Genomic DNA, 20,594 nt, shown 5'->3' with positions numbered 1-20,594 from the left:
TTCCGTGTGAAGTTTGTCATTGGACCTATATTTGTTATCGATACCGTTGAACGTGTTATCGGCCGTATATAGCGTTAGTGATTGGTAAAATTATATAAAGACATATGCTAAGTTGGGGAAAAATTACGTTTATAATTAAAAAAAAATAATGTTAACTATAAGCCCCGTTATCAAACTATTACTTAACCCACTTGATTAAGTTCATATACGTTGAATATGTAAATTGAATATGACTGTAGTCGTTGACGTTTTGTGTAATCAGTCACATAATATATTTGTTAATCCGTCATATCCACCTCCACAATATCACATAACAAATAAGCACCAGAGTGACGACAGCGACACATCGTGGATAGCATACAAGAAGATAATCACTGGAAGTCGTACGATATCATCCCACAGCGTCAATCACTGGGATGATCAGACGACAAGATTAGCGCGGAACTTTAGATCCCAACGGTCAGGAGATTCTAGCCTAATGCTGATAGAATGAAAACGCCACATGTTTACCAATTCTTGGGTTTCAGTTATGGAGCACCAACGACAAACAAGATGTTTGTTCTTTTGTGCATTAGTTTAATTCAATTCAATTTAATATTTTATTGCTCATTTTTAGTTACATAGTAACATAGTAACATAGTTACATAGTAACATAGTAACATGAAGGCAAATAACAAAACAACCTACAATGGGAACTCCCACCAGTGCAAGTGATTGTTTATGAATAAGCAAGAACCAAGCATACGTTGAATATTTTCAGTAGATACAATTGGTATTAAAGTATTCGTGTTAAGCATAGAATCATATTGAATAATTTGTTTTAATAGTCATTTTTCAGTCATACCCAAAGAATAAATAGTCCTCATCTTCTAGAACAAGACATTTTTGCCTAATCTTTGTTCTCTGGAGTGTTTCCGTAATCTTCCCATTGCTTGTTTACGTTTAAGCTTACACAATCTGAATTTTGTATATATTATTCTTAATGTTTTTATAAGTAATACATAAGCACTCATTTCAATCAGTTAAAATCGCTATAAAAACCTGAGACATATCATCAACATATCAGTATGCGATTCGGCTGCCATGGTTACCTGAAAAATACCAGCTTTGTGAACAGTTTATATATTTAGATAGTAAAATACTGTGTTGACAATATCAGATATGTTTAGATAAAAAAAAACTAAGAAAAACGTGCAATTGATGTAGCTTTACAATAATGACTATACATTCATAACTGCTTTCTATTTTCTACGAAACTATTTTTCAAATTTTAAAGCTGAATGTAATAATATGATACTGGTTTTGGTGATTTGATGATTGTGTGTATTGGGGGTGATGATTCATTGAAACGATTCGCAAGAATCTGAAATAGAATATCACGCTCACACACGAAATGAATGCCATATTTAAACTTGAGATAACAAATATCGTGCATCGAAGTCGTAATTTGTTCAAATGGTTGTAAAACAAAACCGATCTAGAAAGGCGGTAATGATAATAAAGTCGGGTCCCACAGTGTTAAACGTGATTCTGTTGATACATATAACTGATTAAATTATCACATTAAAACATTACTATCCCACAAAAATTGCACTATCCTCAAACGACAAAGGAATGGAATTGTAATGGCGTCTATTTGGGTTTTTTTAAGGCTGGTAGTTGACGACAAGTTGCTGTTTTAATCATTTCCACATCGAAAACTGAAATGATTTTGTTGTTCAAAAATAACAAAATGATACGAAAACATATAATTAAATGAGTCCGTTGTGTTTTGGATTAAGTGCAAAGATCAATTATAACATCTAATCAAATGTCGACCTTCTGCCAAACGTAATACCGGCACAGCACATTTTATCGATATCTAATTATTTTGTTGACGTTCGGAACCTCCTCCTGAGTTTCGGAATAAGCTCTGCTGTGTCTATAATGAGTGACTGAAATGAATTCTATCCGTGAAATGTTACGAAAACATTACCATTAAGATAAGAACCATGTCGGTGACAGCGGCAATCACCTGACAGGAAGTTTGATACGGGGAATGTTTATATAGCTGGAATAATAAATATAATTGTATTTTTGTAAGCAGTTCGGTAATATCCTTTACAATAATTACGGCTTTATCGTCTCGTGAAAGTGTCGTGTTGTCTGTGACCTTGTGTATAATGTAGAAAACAGTGTATAAGGTATCGTAATAGAAGGACGATGCCTTAAAGTTGGAAAAAGAAACAATAGACATTTTCTTCAGAGTGAAACTGTCATCTTTGTTTTTCACATGTCTTTCCTCATTTGGATATATACATTATACTTTTGTCTAAAAATTTAATCGGACGTGATACTTTTTCACTGCACATTTACAAAAAAAACACAAAAAAAACCGAACATGAAAATAGAATAGGACTAAAAGAGCTAAATGCATTATACACAATTTCGACAGAAATATTTGTGCTACTTTTTAAAACTTATATCTTATATTTGCAGTCGTTTGATGATCAACGAGAACTTTGTAAAACAGCACTTGGCTGGTCCTCCAGGGGAAAATCGGTGGATACGGAACAGGGAGGTTACGGTGCTATATTTATACAGATACAAGAAGCCAATACAGAGGCGACAAGTACCTGTGATTTTATCTGTCGGAGTGGCAGACTTATTTGTCATACAGGTGAGACAATCATAATTATCATTATATCAGTCAAACATACATGCACAGTATATATATTTACATTCTGTATGCTTGGACCCATTGACGAAAATGCCTCATCACTGCGTATTGATACACTAAAATGACGAAGCACATGGCGTATTTGGTTCACGTCCGCCGTGGAACAGTCCTCAATTTAGTTTTATTATGCTAATATGAATTAGTATCAAACAGAATTGACTTGATTTTAAAGCTTTAATAAGGTGTGTAAAGTACACGATAATAATATACCACTTGTATAATATCTACAAATTGAATTTGAAAAAGCAACTATATTTTGTTTGTTTTGTTGCCATGCTGTTGCTAGGACCACCAACAGAAGTTTGATATTTTCCCCGCGAAAACAAGCTGTACTCTCTACTGCGTTGCCCCAATGTATAAATAGAAAACAATGCCCATATTTATTTATTTATGCTTGCATCGGAATATTCAAAGCGGTTAAAAATGTAAATTTAAGAAATATGACTTTGTTTTTTTAACATTCATGAGGTCATAACAACATTGGCTTGCTGGACATGTGTCCGAAAAGACAATGTTGTTATGACCTCGTGAATGTTGCAAAACAAAATAAAATCATTCCTTAAGTATATTTCATATATGAGACATACAGTTGCCATATACGTAATTCAGAAGTATTTACCGTGTATCATATTGCTATGCTCATGCACTTTCGAGACGTATAATTATCACACAGATAAGACTTACAGTTGGCATAAAGAAACGAAGACATCATGTCTTTACTCATTTGAGACACATTGCTATCACACAAGTCAGACATATACATTGTAGTGGCTCACAGCTTAGCAGTGGCGGATCCACAGACCTATCTGGGTGGTGGTGGTGTGGGGGTTCCAAATTTCCAGGGGTGTGTGTGTGTTCTATGTGGGGAAAAATTGAGGAAAATGGTGAAAATGCATGGCTGTTGCTGAAATACTCAAATATTACTGAGTCGCCAAGAGGTCACATTTAATTATTGCACATGCGAGACAAAGATATCTTCAAAAATAAAATTTAAAAAAACTGTGATGTTTCTTCAATGCAACAGGTTGTAGCTAAAGGAATTTGTTTCCATGGAAATCACAGAAACGGTCGGCGTTTTTAATGACGATATCTATTTCGTTGTACAGTGATGACTATTTCAATTATATTCATGGAAACAGCATAAAAACAAACAGAACGACTCAACACTGTATGGTCACACTTGTTGTACAAATTACATTTTGCTAAAACTTAAGCGTTCAGTCTATCACTGAACACCAACACAATCATTGATATGAAAACACGCACATTTGTAGATTAGCAACGTTAGCAAATATGTCGTTTCGAAATACTTTTTCTCGTCGTGATAGCGCGTAGGAGGGGGTGGTTATGCAAAAAGCTCGTATGCGCGACTAGACTACATGTCTAAAAACAGAGTACAGACATTGTATACTCGTCAGTAGACAGTAGATTACCCTTTCTTGAAGGATGCGAAATTTCTTCCATTTTCGTCCAAATTTGCTTCAACGAAATTGGTTTGCTTACGAATTACCTTTAAATCAGAAGTACACATGGCCTCTTAATGTACAACGTGACTGCCAAATCACGTTTCCGGAATCTTATATCTCGGAAACGACGCATAGAGTGAACCCTTTACCTTGTCAATTGTCATTTGGTATTCGGATAGGTCCGTCTTTCGTGCTGCTTAGTTAAGGATTCTCGGGGTATTTAAACCAGTTAGTTGTTTTATTATAAATTATAGTTGTAAAAATAGACATACACATGTTATATGTATATTTGACGTAATTATGTATCTTTTATTGTGTACTTCATGTGCAATCTAATTAACATATCGGCTGAATAAGAGATGTCATCCTTATCCACTCTTTCCACATCTGTCATAGACGCCTTGGGTGCTGACTTTGTTCAATTCAACGTCTCCCCGCACAACTTGTCTTTGTTATTCAATATAAATATGTATTCCAATATTAATATAAGTTTATATTTTATTTGTCATTCAACAAAAAGGATTAGGCACAAGTTATCTCAACTGAGAAACGCCCTCTCCCTCTAATATAGGTATGTTACCCAGTATCAATATAGGTGTGCGTGGATATTGTGACACAGCTATTTTTTCACTGGCGGCAGTATGTTTAATTATTTTGTATATTTTCTTTTCTATTTTTTTTTTTGTATGCAGCTTTCATTATCGTGCTCGTGGGGATATCTACGGCGCTACCAATCACCATGCTATCTGTCGGTAAGTAGATTGTGGGTCGGTAGAGGATCTACCCACTGATCTGTTTAAGTGTGTTTATCATCCTCCTGGTTCACGTCTTGAAGGGAACATGCAGAAAGAATTGATATTCACGAGGATAAATATGAACCGACATTACGTAAATCTTGTTATTTTGAAATGGCTTGTACGATCAAAACGAGGTATATGTCCCCCACTAAGACATACGAGTGGGGATAAAGCTATCGTTTTATATTACAAATAGTTACATCGGAGGTTTACGTTCAAAGTCATGACTGAAAAACCCGAAGTTTAAGCACAGATGTACTCGATGCGAGGGATCTTCTATTAAATTCTCAAGCAAAATCGTCTACTTAAGGATTTGTAAGATGCTTGTTCAACAATTCATGTTTTACTGTCAAGTGAAGAAGTACAAATATCATCATACACAATGTAATGATCAGCAAGGACACTGTGTTACTACCGACACACGCAGTATCAACCAGCTTCAACAAATAACTATCAGTCCATGCTTTGTCTAAGATAGACAACTCGCAAAGTGTAGATGATGGATCAAAGAAAATGTAGAACAGACTATACACGTGTTAATGTTCTATCTTCCCGTCTCACGTTTCACGTGTCTCACGTCTCACGTCTCACTTCTCACCCTGTTTGCTGGGTACTAAACTCTGTCGCTTTTTAATCTACATTTCATTATAACACATAATTATTAACTAATTAGACAAATATAAACCGCAAATAATATCATATTTCTCTTGTTTAAATAAGAATCACTGTTTTATGAAACGTTTATATTGAACAGGTGTGAAATACCTCAACGAATGTCCACGACAGAGGAGGATTCCCGTGTACCTGTTGGTTGGTGGATGTTTCGGCATGGTCAAGATTATTGGAACAGTGTGGCATAACATTAAAAGCAAACGTTACGAAGAACTAGATTCGTTTTACGATGCGCATGAAGGCGACGGCGCATTTGCGTCACGAACCTTCCGGATGATGGATGTGATGCTGACTACATTTTTATTTGCCTGGCTTGTGGCGGGAACGTTTTGGGTGTTTGATATTTGGGAGCCCCATTATAAACAGTTACTACACGAGCCCCGTAACTGGTGCGACCGAACTGTGTACCTTTTCGCTGCCTACCAAATCATTGCTTCGTATGCATTCTTATGTGTCCTTATGATATTTACTGTTTCACTCGCGCTGTGCTTTAAGTGTAAAAATAATTGTAAGCGAAGATAATAGTTTTGCTTTCAGAGGAGATTTTTTTCTATTTAATAAAATTTTGATAAGGTTTCACTGTAGTTTAGTTGTTATTCCTTGTTATGGTAAGTGTAGAGCGTTGATGAATGGCTGTGTGCGGCAGACTTAAACATATAGAAAATGAAATAAAACATCTTCACAAGATAAAAAACATAACATAAGCAGGAAACAAATTCATGGATAATGACCCTTTAAAATGTATATCTTGTGTAAAATGAAAATAGTTTATTTTATTACCTTATGTATCCTCTTCGCGTCTTCTGTGTTTCTCGTCGATATATATTTATGATTTCGTCGTTGTGTACGGACTCAAACTGTCTACATCGTATCACATTTACAACTATTGGCCAAACATTAATTCTGTTCGTTAGCTAGTATTTTATGTAAAACACACCAAAATATATTCCAGCATCATGGTCAAGGCTAATCTCATGAACTGATAATTTAAACACATTCAACAACCTTGTGATGTCAAAAAGTAAAACTTCGAAGAATAAAACCACCTCATGAAAAATTATCTTTTACCGATGTTAAATACTGAATAACATGAATATTTGTTACTGCACTATATATAAGACCATTCAGTACATCAGGATCCATCATTGGTGCTTAAGGTCAAAAGATATAAGTTTTATATAATAAACATTGGTAGTACGCAGTCAACAATATAATGCATGCATACATTGCACAATTGCTGCTTCCAACTGGCATGACAAGTTTCAGGGACTTAATTACACTGTAACCATTCGTATACGTGTGTAACCAGAAGTCTTACGTACAATATAGAGGCATAGTAAAGGAAATAATGAATACAGCAGAGTCAAAGTTATAAAAGTACATGTTTGAAAATATAGTGATACAAATGTAATGTAAGTTTGAGGATTAATCTTTAATAATTTCACGGTAAAAAGACAAGTCGTAATATAAATTTATTTCGTTAACACATATGGACCTTCAAAGATTGTTTGGATGATTTTCAGTTTGAAACACGAAAGATCTGGCATGAGAACATAGGTTTTATTAACACATGGGGACATTCACAGATTGTTAGGACGAATTCCAGTTTGAAACTCGAGATATCTTGTATAAGAACATACCCAGTGTCAGTCGCATTTTTACAAGAATCTAGGAGAGGAAATGATATAAGCCCTAAGGTTATTCCCCAATCCCTGTTAAACTATATGTATGTAATTAACATGTTTGAAAATTCAATAACTACTGTTTAAACTAACTATAAGAATCTGGTTACACCAAGGCGACCGACGTAGGATTTCCCAATCGGGCTTGAATATAGGTACGGGGTCACTTGCCCAATGACGTAGGTTTTCTCCAGGTACTCCGGTTTCCTCTCACATTAAAACATCCCGCACGCTAATATTAGAATCTTCGCAGTAAACGACGTCATCACTTTTTGTGTTATCTCTATTTAAGGTTATACGATGCCTGTATAACATAAACAAAACTACATGTGCCGTGATACGATACATGTATAACATAAACCAATCTACATGTACCGTTATACGATACAGGTATAACATAAACAAATCTACGTGTACCGTTATACGATACAGGTATAACATAAACAAATCTACGTGTACCATTATACGATACAGGAATAACATAAACAAATCTACATGTACCGTTATACGATACAGGTATAACATAAACAAATCTACGTGTACCGTTATACGATACATGTATAACATAAACAAACCTACATGTACCTTTATACGATACTGGTATAACATAAACAAATCTACATGTACCGTTATACAATACAGGTATAACATAAACAAATCTACGTGTACCTTTATACGATACAGGTATAACATAAACAAATCTACATGTACCGTTACACGATACAGGTATAACATAAACAAACCTGCATGTACCGTTATACGATACAGGTATAACATAAACAAATCTACGTGTACCTTTATACGATACAGGTATAACATAAACAAATCTACATGTACCGTTATACGATACAGGTATAGCATAAACAAATCGACATGTACCGTTATACGATACAGGTATAACATACACAAATCTACATGTACCGTTATACGATACAGGTATAACATACACAAATCTAGATGTACCGTTATACGATACAGGTATAACATTAACAAATCTACATGTACCGTTATACGATACAGGTATAACATAAACAAATCTACATGCACCGTTATACGATGCAGGTATAACATAAACAAATCTACCTGTACCGTTATACGGTGTAGGTATAACATAAACAAATCTACCTGTACCGTTATACGGTGTAGGTATAACATAAACAAATCTACATGTACCGTTATACGATACATGTATAACATAAACAAATCTACGTGTACCGTTATACGATACATGTATAACATAAACAAATCTACGTGTACCGTTATACGATACAGGTATAACATAAACAAATCTGCATGTACCGTTATACAATACAGGTATATCATAAAGAAATCTACGTGTACCGTTATACGATACAGGTATAACATAAACAAATCTACATGTACCGTTATACGATACAGGTATAACATAAACAAATCTACATGTACCGTTATACGATACAGGTATAACATAAACAAATCTACATGTACCGTTATACGATACAGGTATAACATAAACAAATCTACATGTACCGTTATACGATACAGGTATAACATAAACAAATCTACATGTACCGTTATACGATACAGGTATAACATAAACAAATCTACATGTACCGTTATACGATACAGGTATAACATAAACAAATCTACATGTACCGTTATACGATACAGGTATAATACCATAACCAAATCTACATGTACCGTTATACGATACAGGTATACCATAAAGAAATCTACGTGTACCGTTATACGATACAGGTATAACGTGAACAAATCTACTTATTTTTTAAATCTCTTTCTAGTTATTGTATGAACAGCGATAGATTTGATAATATTCTAACATTGGATATTGATATTAATCCTTTTATTTTATGAACAGATGGATTAGAGGTATACTAAAAAGGAATATATTTTCTACGGATTTGACTTACATAAGCATTTGAACATATAAACAAATAATGATACTCGCTTTCAACTCCAGTAAAACAAAGCAGACAGATTCTGTCTTCACGTGGTGTTCTAGTCCATCGCCCAGTCTCTATTGGCAGAGATATATTACTGGTTCTGAACTTACAGATAGTTATTCTATCTTTTTGTTTGAGAGTAGTTAAGAATTTTTCAAACTGAAATTGATGTTTAAATATTGCATATGCTTGACCCCGGGAAGATTTTCATTATCAGTATACCATTGTTGTATAAATTGGTCATACAGAATAGTTTTAAAACTAACCCTGAAGTAAAGTTTATTCATAGTGCTAGTTTTTTGTTGTAACCATACGTAACTTAGTCCTGTGCAATCGAATAGATTCTTGATATATGAAATCCATTTAAAATCAGCAAAATCATTTTCATGTAAATTCAGCATAAGCTTGTACATTATACTAGACAATTTATTTTAACCTGTAATTAGTTTATACGCTTTTTTGAATACTTGGCCATAGATGTGCGAGAGTCTTTGAGCTACAAAACCCAATAAGGTAGGAAATTCACCAGAACAGAAAGGAAGAAGTCGGAGTCCCAGATAAATAAATCGGCAATCACAGACCATCCCACACAGAAAAAATCATGTGATTGACTGGGATAACAGAGAGAGCAATCTGTTCAAGCGGCAGATAAAGGAAGCTATTTGGATACGCCGCAGTGAGCCAGTTCTAAATCAAACGAGGGAGCTCAAAGACTCTCGCACATCTATGACCAAGTATTTAAAAAAGCGTAGCTGAATCGAGTCATTTCGTCACATATATAACAACTATTGAACCAAGATCGACATCGATTTTGTGGACAACTCGTACACATTTTACACCTTTGTGTGCATACGCTTCACTGGTCATTTGTCTGATGAAGGTGACAGTGTACATATCGTACTAGTCATCAAAACGTCACATAGAAAATTGTATTGGCTGTGTAAAAAGAACTTTTCATAATTCTCCACACTTGATTTTCTCGGGGTGACGTAATATGATATATATTTCAACTTATATTAATCACTCTTGTTGGCCCGGATGTTAGCGCACAAGGGGTTTGATTGTGGGATGAACCGGAGTACCCGGAGAAAACACACACGTAGTCGGGCAGGTGACCCCTTACCTTCGCCTTGGTGACAGGCAAGTGCGCTATCACTAATATAATTGCGCGACCCGACAACATCACGGGATATTATTGATCACTATTATCATTGTCAACATGTCCGTTTAGAGCGAGTACAGATGGACTCAATGCTGGATGGTAATTTTTTGTTTGTGGTGTAACGACCTCGCCACAACTAAGGTATAATAAGAAAATAGCACTGCTAAATGAATAACGAAACATTGAGGAATAAAAGGACAGACAGTATTAATTCACAGAATGATATAACACGCAGACTAAAATATACCTTATTTAAACTGTACAGTGTAAAACGCATGTTGTTGTCAGTATTTATTTAAACAAGGAAATCGTGAAGCTTTACATATTGAGCATCACATTCCATGCCTGATAAAATGTATCATTTGTATCTAACTCGCCGATAAATGCGGGTATACTGATAAGATTATTAAATCAAAACATTGGCTATCAGAAATAATGCAATGGCGGAATCGTTGTATTTACGGATCATCGCATTGCCTTGCTGATAATATCAAGAACACTCGAGGAAAATATAGTTTGTAGATGATTATGAAAATATGCATCGATGTTTACATATATTTAAAAGTCTGTGAACAATATAACGAACAAAGGCAGATAGCCTGAAGACCAAGAACGGAAAGACATTTACATAAGACTAATACATTGATAAACATGTATGTGTGTCTTATGGGGATGAGTTTACAATGTGTTGTTGTATACATGTTCATTTATGTTTAATGAATAACGCAATTTAGCAAAATGTTTCGAAAAACAAAAACTCTAATCGTAGAAATCAAAGGACTTTCTTTTTCCCGAAAGTTCATGTTACGTCACTAAGCTAGTCATATTGACAATTACATGCATTTGATATGTTTAACGACAACTCCCCACACCTTTATTGACAGAGCCACGCTATTTCACATGTGTGTAAATAATGTTACTGTCGATTACATACCCAGTGCTGTATGTGTTTATCAGAAATAGGTCACACACCTGTAACCGATACACCTACGACTAATATACATGTGTACGTATACCTACCCGGAAACCAAGGGCCAGTCTGACGTCGAGGAGAACCCTTCAGTTCGGACAAACGTCAATTTCTACACAGATGAGGCAGACTATAAACCAAACTATTAACATGTGATTGTGATGTAAGAGGGGTGACAGAAACTCGGTAAGAATACAGCTTTTACTGTCTACGAACAAAATATATATGTTTGTATTGTATGCATGACTCTCTACTTTCGTTTTGTGTAGCAAATACACTAGGTGTGTATGATTAAAAACTAGAAGGGATGGGACTGGTGGCAGTCTAGTGGTACTCACTTTATGAATAACGTATACGTCCTCTCTAAGGTTATGTAAACAGTTTTCGTTACAAACATACGTGTAATTCGACCAGAACAGAACTCCATCTCGATAAAGATGACAATTCTTTATACGTGTATTACATGTTTGTCGATATACCATACAGTCACTATGATATTGATATAAAATGTCGTATTGATTATATATCCATTGTTCTCACTGTATGTTTAGTGTGCGGAGTTCATATTAAACAGTTATCAAACGATATTGCTTTGTTTCAAACACAATAAGAATATACTTAACACTAACATCCGATCAACGTTATTTTACTCCTGTAGTCAAGGCTCTTTCAAATATTAGTTAAACTTTTGTTTCCATCCAGAAGAGATAAGTACCGTGCAACAATGATAATAAAATAGTTCATGGAATTCACAAACGATGAAATGATTACCGATGAAATAAAATGATAATGGTCGTAGTTAACAAAGATAACAGCAAAACCCACATGCTTGTAATATATAAAACACTTACTAGAAGGAACCGCCTTGTATTGTCCACAGACTAGTAAGATGACAGCTCGTATTGTATTAAAACCTCATTGCTAGCTAGGCTTCGCGAAATCAAGCCGATAAAATACGACTGGCAACAGTCAAAGGGAGGTAACTCATTTAAAAGTTTGAGAAGCTCTTAAAAATTACTTCAGAAAACCCAAAGACCTTGTACAATGTACTGCTGCTGCAGTGTGATCAGGCGGTGACTACAATACTGGTTATCCATGACAACATACAGGGACCTGAGAATTTGTTAGAGCTATATTTGGACCTAAACCAAGGTGTTCAATGTAATTTTACATTTTTTAGGGGTTTAGATCGACTTTTGGTAAAAATGACACCCCCTTATAGTCCTTTTTACCGAAAGTCATTGGGGTGTCATTTTTACCGAAAGTCGATTTAAATCCCTACAACATGTAAAATTACTCTGAACACCTTAGTTTGGGTCCAATTATATCTGTACATGATTGTCACAAATTATCATGTCCCTGTGTCCAAGATCACTAGAACTTCCAACCATAAATACTGGCATATAAGATAAATACTGCTAACTATGACAACGATAACGTCACTGAATAGGAAATATATGGCATTCCCCTACCACTTATATAATTATTTCAGATGTTGAAATATACGCTCAAAAGACTACAATTCAAAACTCACCTTCAATAGAGCCTTCCTGTAACTCTGATAGAAACAGGTCCTGCTGAGAGTAGAAAACGTGAAAAGCACACTGTATACTTCTGGACAAGCTAATATAGCTAGCAAAAAGTCCACGAGGATCTCACATTATTACTGTATGTACTCCAACCAGGGGAAAGAGTCGGACGCTCGCTACTCTTGGTACTCAAAATTAACCTTGTAGTCATGCTCAGGGAAACACAATAAATGATAGATATGATAAGATTGCATTTTAAATAATCTCAAATCACTTATAATCTGGAAAATAATACATTCAGCATTTTCAATTTTCAATAATGAGATGAACGATCACGCCAACAACGGAGACAGTTATGTCGTACAGGATACATTTTGTAATACTGCAATACTAAATCATCTGAACTACTGAATGTATATAAAATTGTATTAACATAATTACACGCATACCTCCACATGTTTACGTCATACTGTTTCATCTTTTTGTAAACTGACTTTGTTAACTATTTAAGCAGAGACAAAACGTGGTACTTCCGTCTGAAAACCAGTTTGTTTTCATTACGAGTGAGAGTGCTAAATTACATTATTTGATTTTTCAAAGGAATTAACATTTCGTCATAGTACAAGTAACTATAATATATACATATGGTAATGTAAATGTTTATCTACTTTTGTTATAATATGCAGAAAAAATGTTAAAATAGGAAACCGACATTGTCTAGCCCATCACGATGGCAACATGCGCTGAAGCAGACGACACCCCCGACAACAAGGAGGTTGTGGTTGCCATTGATTTTGGGACAACTTATTCTGGATACGCTCTTGCCTACCAAAAGGACTACACCCACGATCGCCATACTCTCCATATCAATGGGTGCGATTTTAAAAGTGGATACTCCTTGAAAGCTCCAACATGTATCCTCTTTAATACACAAGGGCAGTTTCACTCATTTGGGTTTGACGCCGAGAACATGTATGCAGAATTGACATCTACAGACGAGCACACAGGCTGGTACTACTTCCGGCGGTTTAAGATGATGCTGTATAACAACCCAGTGAGTAGATGCTAATCAAGGTGTAATTACTAAGTAAAAAAATACGTTCACAGAAATTACTTTTAACTAGAGGCCCATCGGCCTTAACGGTCACCTGACATCCGATTCAAATTAGGACTGTCATCCAGGGGCCAATTCATACTTTTGGTCGGTCCGAGTGACCTTGCTGCATCGTCCATTAATTTTTCCTTGTGAACACAATAACGTCAGTAAAAATGAACCGATTTTGATGACACTTTGTATACAGTTTTGTATCAATGAGATCTTGGATGAGTTTGAATACTGGACCAATTTGAACATAACTTACATAGTTATTCCCCTTGATAATTATATTACTGTTGGACCCTGTGAACACGATAACTGAAATAAATGGGTGTGACTCCAATTTTGACCCAAGGGGTCTGTTTTGAACAAACTTGGTAACTGTATGTCTTCTGTTCTTGGTTAAAAGAAACAAGTAAAAGCGTAAATCAATGATTTATTAAATAAGGCACAAAATTTTAATAGCACCTTGTTAGTAGCAAAAATGCATCATGAATGAAAAATAAGATGTACCACATGAATTTACATCTATACTTGTGTAATGGCTGCATACAAAGCTTCATCAAACTCGGTTAACATTTACTCAAGTTCTCGTGTTCACAAGGTCCAATAATAATATTATTACAAAGGGCAATTAATCTGTAAGTTACTGTCGAATAGTTCCCATTTTAGAACTCGTCCGAGATCTTATTGATATATGGCTGCATACAAAGTTTCATCAAACTCGGTTACAATTTACTGAAGTTATCGTGTTCACAAGGTCCAGTAATAGTATTATTACAAAGGGCAATAAATCTGTAAGTCACTGTCGAATAGTTCCCATTTTCGAACTTGTCCGAGATCTTATTGATATATGGCTGCATACAAAGTTTCATCAAACTCGGTTAATATTTACTCAAGTTCTCGTGTTCACAAGGTCCAATAATAATATTATTACAATGGGTAATAACTCTGTAAGTCACTGTCGAATAGTTCCCATTTTCGAACTCGACCGAGATCTTATTGATATATGGCTGCATACAAAGTTTCATCAAACTCGGTTAACATTTACTGAAGTTATCGTGTTCACAAGGTCCAATAATAGTATTATTACAAAGGGCAATAAATCTGTAAGTCACTGTCGAATAGTTCCCATTTTCGAACTCGTCCGAGATCTTATTGATATATAGCTGCATACAAAGTTTCATCAAACTCGGTTAACATTTACTGAAGTTATCGTGTTCACAAGGAACAGTTAACGCACGACGGACGACGACGGAAAAAGGCTATCACAATAGGTTATCATGACCTATGGTCAGGTAAACTTAAAAGTCAAACCGTTTTCTTATTGACGACGTAAAAGGCACATCGCAGTAACATAAACTGGTACACTTTGTATTGTATTCGATAAAACACAACGGGTACGTGTAACAATAAAAGATTGCTTTCATAAATAGGAGTAGTCAGTAGTTTTACGAGAACATACATACCATTTTTATTAATGTTTTACCGTCATTGTTTTTCATTTTTAGAGTATAAGCCACCACTCCACTCTGCAGGATTACACAGGAAAAACAATGAACGCCATCACGGTATTCTCAGCAATCATCCTGCATCTTCGTCAAGAAACAGTTCGAAAAATGAGAGAGCGATCCGTTGGTGCTGGTATCCAGGACGACAAAATTCACTGGGTACTAACTGTTCCCGCCATCTGGTCGGACCAAGCTAAGCAGTTCATGAGGGAGTCGGCCAAAAGGGTAGGTCTACTTCTGTTTCTTGTTCAAGTCAAAGCAAATGCATGTGTGCTTATAAACTATACAAACCCTTTACCACTGTGGCTAGGAGGTTAAATGTGTGATTATTCTTTGAAAGTGTGGATTTAACTTTGATAATATCTGATTACTTTTGTTGACTTTTTTAGACAGCGGAAGCGAGTTGGATGTGAAATAGGCACATTTACAAGTATGACTACATGTAGATGTGTAATACATCCGATACTGAACTTGAAATAGGAATCAATCCCATACAAGCAGTATACTAACACAGGTTACACGCTGCTATTAACATAGGCTACACTCTATTTACACAGGTTACACGCTATTGACACAGGTTACACTCTAGTAACAAAGGCTCGCTCTATTTACACAGGTTACACTCTATTTACACATGTTACACCCTATTTACACAGGTAACACTCTATTAACACAGGTAACACTCTATTAACACAGGCTACACTCTATTTCCACAGGTTACACTCTATTTACACAGGTAACACCCTATTTACACAGGTAACACTCTATTAACACAGGTAACACCCTATTTACACAGGTAACACTCTTTTTACACAGGTAACACTCTATTAACACAGGTAACACTCTATTTACACAGGTTACACTCTATTAACACAGGTTACACGCTATTAACACAGGCTACACTCTATTTCCACAGGTTACACCCTATTTACACAGGTAACACTCTATTTACACAGGTAACACCCTATTTACACAGGTAACACCCTATTAACACAGGTAACACTCTATTAACACAGGTAACACTCTATTAACACATGTTACACGCTATTAGCATAGGTTACAAGATATTAACATAGGTTACACTCTATTTCCACAGGTTACACGCTATTAACACATGTTACTCGTAATAAACACATGTTACACGTTATAAGCGCAGGTTATACAATGTACGCCATTAACACAGGTAACACGCTATGAACACAGGTTACACTTTAAATCATCATCACCTTCTTAATCTAATTAAACCTCTCTGTGTGTAGGTTTAATAAAGACGAACGTTTCAGTTTAAAAAAATATCGTCGAAAGCCTGCATGTTCATGAAAACAGATTTTTGAAAGACGTACTTATGTTTAAGGCTGGAATACGTTCTGAACAGCTGGATATCGCCTTGGAACCGGAGGCAGCGTCCATTTACTGTAAGCACATGTCTGTCAACAGGCGAGAACAACAAGATGACGGGGTTGGCCTGGAGACCATTCGTCCAGGCACTAAGTACATGGTGCTAGATGCAGGAGGTACGTCTAAGTCGTTACTTGGGACTTTAGGTAATGTTTGCGGTTAATAAGGACGCGTGTGTTTCTATAAGTACATGTAATAGGCAAAGCTTTAGGTACTCCAACTTTGATTGATATGGTAAGAAATAAGATTAGATTGGTTAACAATTAGTTGTTTGCTATATTATACTGTATCCGATATGAAGTGTTATTATCCTTTCGCACTAGTTTATGAAATATAACGTGTAACATTACCCATTAGATAGCCTTGCAATACGATGTCGTCACAGATGTTAACTACTTGGTTAGTCCAGTCTAGATATTTCATGTGAAATTCAACTTTTCGGTTTGAGGATCCCTGCCCCACAGCACTGTAGCTTTTCGTATATCAAATGACTTCCACTTGATTTTGTTTTGGATATCATATAGCACAGATGGGCCAGGACTTTTTCGTTGATCAGGTAACTTAGACGGCTAGAGCAATAAGGAAACAACTTGAAGTTCACGGTTTGAATCACGGTCGTTTTTTGCAATCAAAACACTTTATTTTTTATTTTTTTTATTAATGTGCAATATGTAACAAATATAACAGCTTTTCTGATGCTATATCAGACTGATTTTTTTTTTCTGAATATGGCACCACTTTAGATGTTTCACCCTTTTGTAGGTGGTACTATCGATATAACCGTTCAGCAGGTCCAAGACGACGGTTCACTCCATCAGGTTTACATGGCGAACGGGGGAGACTGGGGAGGGACAAAGGTGGACAAGGCGTTTGAGACGTTGCTTATAGAGCTAGTTGGTCAGAAAGTTTGGGACGCGTTCAAAATTGCCTACATGGATTCCTATATTGAAATCTTCCGCGAGTTCGAAACCAAGAAGCGTACAATAACACCAGATACTGTAGCTAGGATAACATTTAAAGTACCAATCACTCTCCGGGACATTTACGAAGAAATGAAAGAAGACAATCTCAGTACATTTAGACCGGAAGGTGGCGGAGACCGGAAGTTATACTGGAAAGGTGACAAGTTGCGTGTCGATGCTGCGCTGGCAAAGAATCTTTTCGAAGAAACATGTGAAACGATTTTGAAACACGTCAGCGGGGTATTTGAGGAAGAGGAAGGGACAGGAACTTCCATTATCTTGATGGTTGGAGGTTTCTCAGAGTCACCAATGCTACGACACGCCGTCAAAGAGAGGTTCGGTCGCACAAGGAGGATTATCATACCGGAAGAGGCTGGACTGTCGGTCCTGAAGGGAGCGGTTCTGTTCGGGTTTGACTCTAAGCTTATATCTCGCCGTGTGATGAAACACACTTATGGAATACAAACATCCCGGCAGTTCAGGAAAGGCTTAGACCCAGACGCAACCAAAACCATGATTAAAGGCAGGCTTTACTGCGAAGACCGATTCTCCAAACACACAGGGAAAGGGCAGTCTGTTACAGTCGACGAGGAAACGGACCCGATAGAATATAACCCACTGGATGACAGACAAAAAATGGTTATGAAGGTGTACATTACGGACAAGTGTGACCCGGAGTATTGTGATGCTGACCTGTGTTCCTATATAGGGAAAATGCTGGTCAGTCTTCCCATGGACGTGCCTATGTGTGAACGTGGCGTGACGGTTAGGATGAAGTTTGGTGGGACGGAGCTGTCGGTCAGGGCCACGGTGATGGCAACGAAGCAGATGACCCATGCCGAGTTCAACCTCCTTGAATAGGGATTACATTTACTTGTACTTACTCTTTGATACTAATATATATTTATTATTTTGTAAACAACGTTTAATATGAAACTGAATCACTCAGATGTGATTTTGTTCGAATAATTTTCGAACAAGGTTTAAGATAAATAAGCCCTTCCACGCGTAAATGTATGTCTTTATGACGTCACAAATACACGTAGCACGAGATTTTGTACTGACGTATACATCCACTAAATAATACGAATCGAAATGTACATCTGTGCGGTAAACGCTAGTTAAATGTGACGTCAGGCAAATACGTGTGACATGAACATAATGGCATACAAACTGCACCTATATTTATTCTGTAAACATATAATTTATTATATTTCTGCATAACAAAACTTGTCGTTATCCCTTTACTCTCCCTATACGTAAACCAAACAGCAATGTCAGACAAAACGACTTAAAGGAAGCAATAATACATGTAGCATGAATGACTTTAAAATGTTCGTAGCCAGTTCTTGTTTCAGTTAATAAGATTTGATCAGCGGATAGAAACCTCACTGTAACCAAAACGAGCTAAGGCTTTAAAAGAAAACTTGTTTAACATGCATTGTATTACATAGTCACAGGATTGTTATCGTAGGACATGACAAACGGTTGTACACATGTGCACGTCACTGTAGTAAGATTCTCCTGGTGTTTGCTAAGCTGTTAATAAAGGATAACTGATAACAAATATGTATGAAAATAAAATGTACAACACTATACACATAGTCGTTGATTTAGCAGGAGTGCAATAAATAGAATAACGCTTGTTGATTGAAAATTTAAAATTTGGAGCGGTCAAAAAAAGATTTGTAAATACCGATTCAACTGACATGTTTGTGTTCCTCCGACATAAAGTAGTATACACGGGGATACTGAGTGTTCCACAACTTACATGTAGACAATACTACTGGGAATCGTGCATTTGATCACAATATTTATGTACTACCTACGCTTAGCCATGTTGCTGACATTTCACCGACAAGGTATTAGCAAGACTTACGCGATGCTGCTATATGAATACGTAAAATGAATATCAATAATATTCTACAAAACTGATGCTGTGTAGTTTAAACACAATGTTTTATGATATTATACAAATACGTCATCAACAATGAGTACCTGCAGTGTGATATCCGTTTCATATGATATTGTTTTTATTGGGGTCAGGATACGGCTGTTATATGTATATTTCTCTGTAGAAGAGAACACCACACAAACATGGGTGATTCCATGTCTTATACAGGAACAGCTGTAGTACTGTAGTTCATGTATACCTTATACCACATTTGTAATTTGTAACTTGTATTACTTTTAATTAAATTGAACTAATATCATGTAATAAATTGAACTCATATATATACCTACTAAATGCATACTACTTTTATAATTATCATAACTTGACCTCTAAATATACATGTATATTGTACCATTTCTTTATATATGTGACCAAATCAAACATATACAATGCATGTAAATGTGAGACAACACATACTTGACCTACAACCAAACTAAGTAATGCTGGTGTGGTAAACTTTGAAATCAGCTTGTATAACTACAGTATATGTGTGTAAATTCATATGCTAATGTATAAATGTATTTATGGTTTAATATTCATCACATATTCCTACTTCACTTTGGTACTCAATACATGTTTATAATACATATGTTGCGTGTTCATGAAAGTTCATAAAAAGTATATGTTTACAATGTTATATCCTTGTAAAATTGAATCTATGAACTATATCCCATGTCTTATAACATTCACCTGCCATTCACAGTGGCGGATCCAGAGACCTATCTGGGGGGGG

The 20,594-nt window shown here is 35.9% G+C and overlaps 2 protein-coding genes across 3 annotated transcripts in view; both read left to right on the top strand.

Annotated features, from left to right (window-relative positions):
- Positions 1-6,222, top strand: part of LOC110440427 — a 62,888-nt gene extending 56,666 nt beyond the window's left edge. Inside the window, exons 3-5 of the mRNA XM_021483504.1 lie at positions 2,479-2,659; positions 4,878-4,937; positions 5,737-6,222. Coding sequence (XP_021339179.1) covers positions 2,479-2,659; positions 4,878-4,937; positions 5,737-6,176 — 681 coding nt within the window. The 3' untranslated portion in view covers positions 6,177-6,222. The remainder of the gene's footprint in view (positions 1-2,478; positions 2,660-4,877; positions 4,938-5,736) is intronic.
- Positions 6,223-10,512: 4,290 nt separating this feature from the next.
- Positions 10,513-20,584, top strand: LOC110440426 (heat shock 70 kDa protein 12B-like). Of its 2 annotated transcripts, none has more exons than XM_021483503.1 (6): positions 10,513-10,582; positions 11,399-11,597; positions 13,644-13,994; positions 15,548-15,772; positions 16,902-17,061; positions 17,708-20,584. In XM_021483503.1, exons 3-6 carry the CDS (start codon positions 13,671-13,673, stop codon positions 18,766-18,768), a joined length of 1,770 nt encoding a protein of 589 aa, XP_021339178.1. In that variant the 5' UTR covers positions 10,513-10,582; positions 11,399-11,597; positions 13,644-13,670; the 3' UTR covers positions 18,769-20,584. The 2 variants fall into 2 exon arrangements, with proteins under 2 accessions (XP_021339178.1, XP_021339177.1); XM_021483502.1 differs by having other exon boundaries at positions 13,628-13,994.
- The last annotated feature ends 10 nt before the right edge of the window (positions 20,585-20,594 follow it).

This window comes from Mizuhopecten yessoensis, unplaced genomic scaffold, assembly GCF_002113885.1.
Source record: "Mizuhopecten yessoensis strain PY_sf001 unplaced genomic scaffold, ASM211388v2 scaffold11181, whole genome shotgun sequence".
Taxonomy (NCBI): Eukaryota; Metazoa; Mollusca; class Bivalvia; order Pectinida; family Pectinidae; genus Mizuhopecten; species Mizuhopecten yessoensis.
This window is presented reverse-complemented; position numbering and strand designations above follow the sequence as displayed.

Coding starts and splice junctions, on each gene's coding strand:
- LOC110440426 (XM_021483503.1), top strand. CDS start 13,671: ATGGCAACATGCGCTGAAGCAGACGACACCCCCGACAACAAGGAGGTT. Junction 13,995..15,547: donor TGATGCTGTATAACAACCCA/GTGAGTAGATGC, acceptor TTTCATTTTTAG/AGTATAAGCCACCACTCCAC. Junction 17,062..17,707: donor CATGGTGCTAGATGCAGGAG/GTACGTCTAAGT, acceptor ACCCTTTTGTAG/GTGGTACTATCGATATAACC.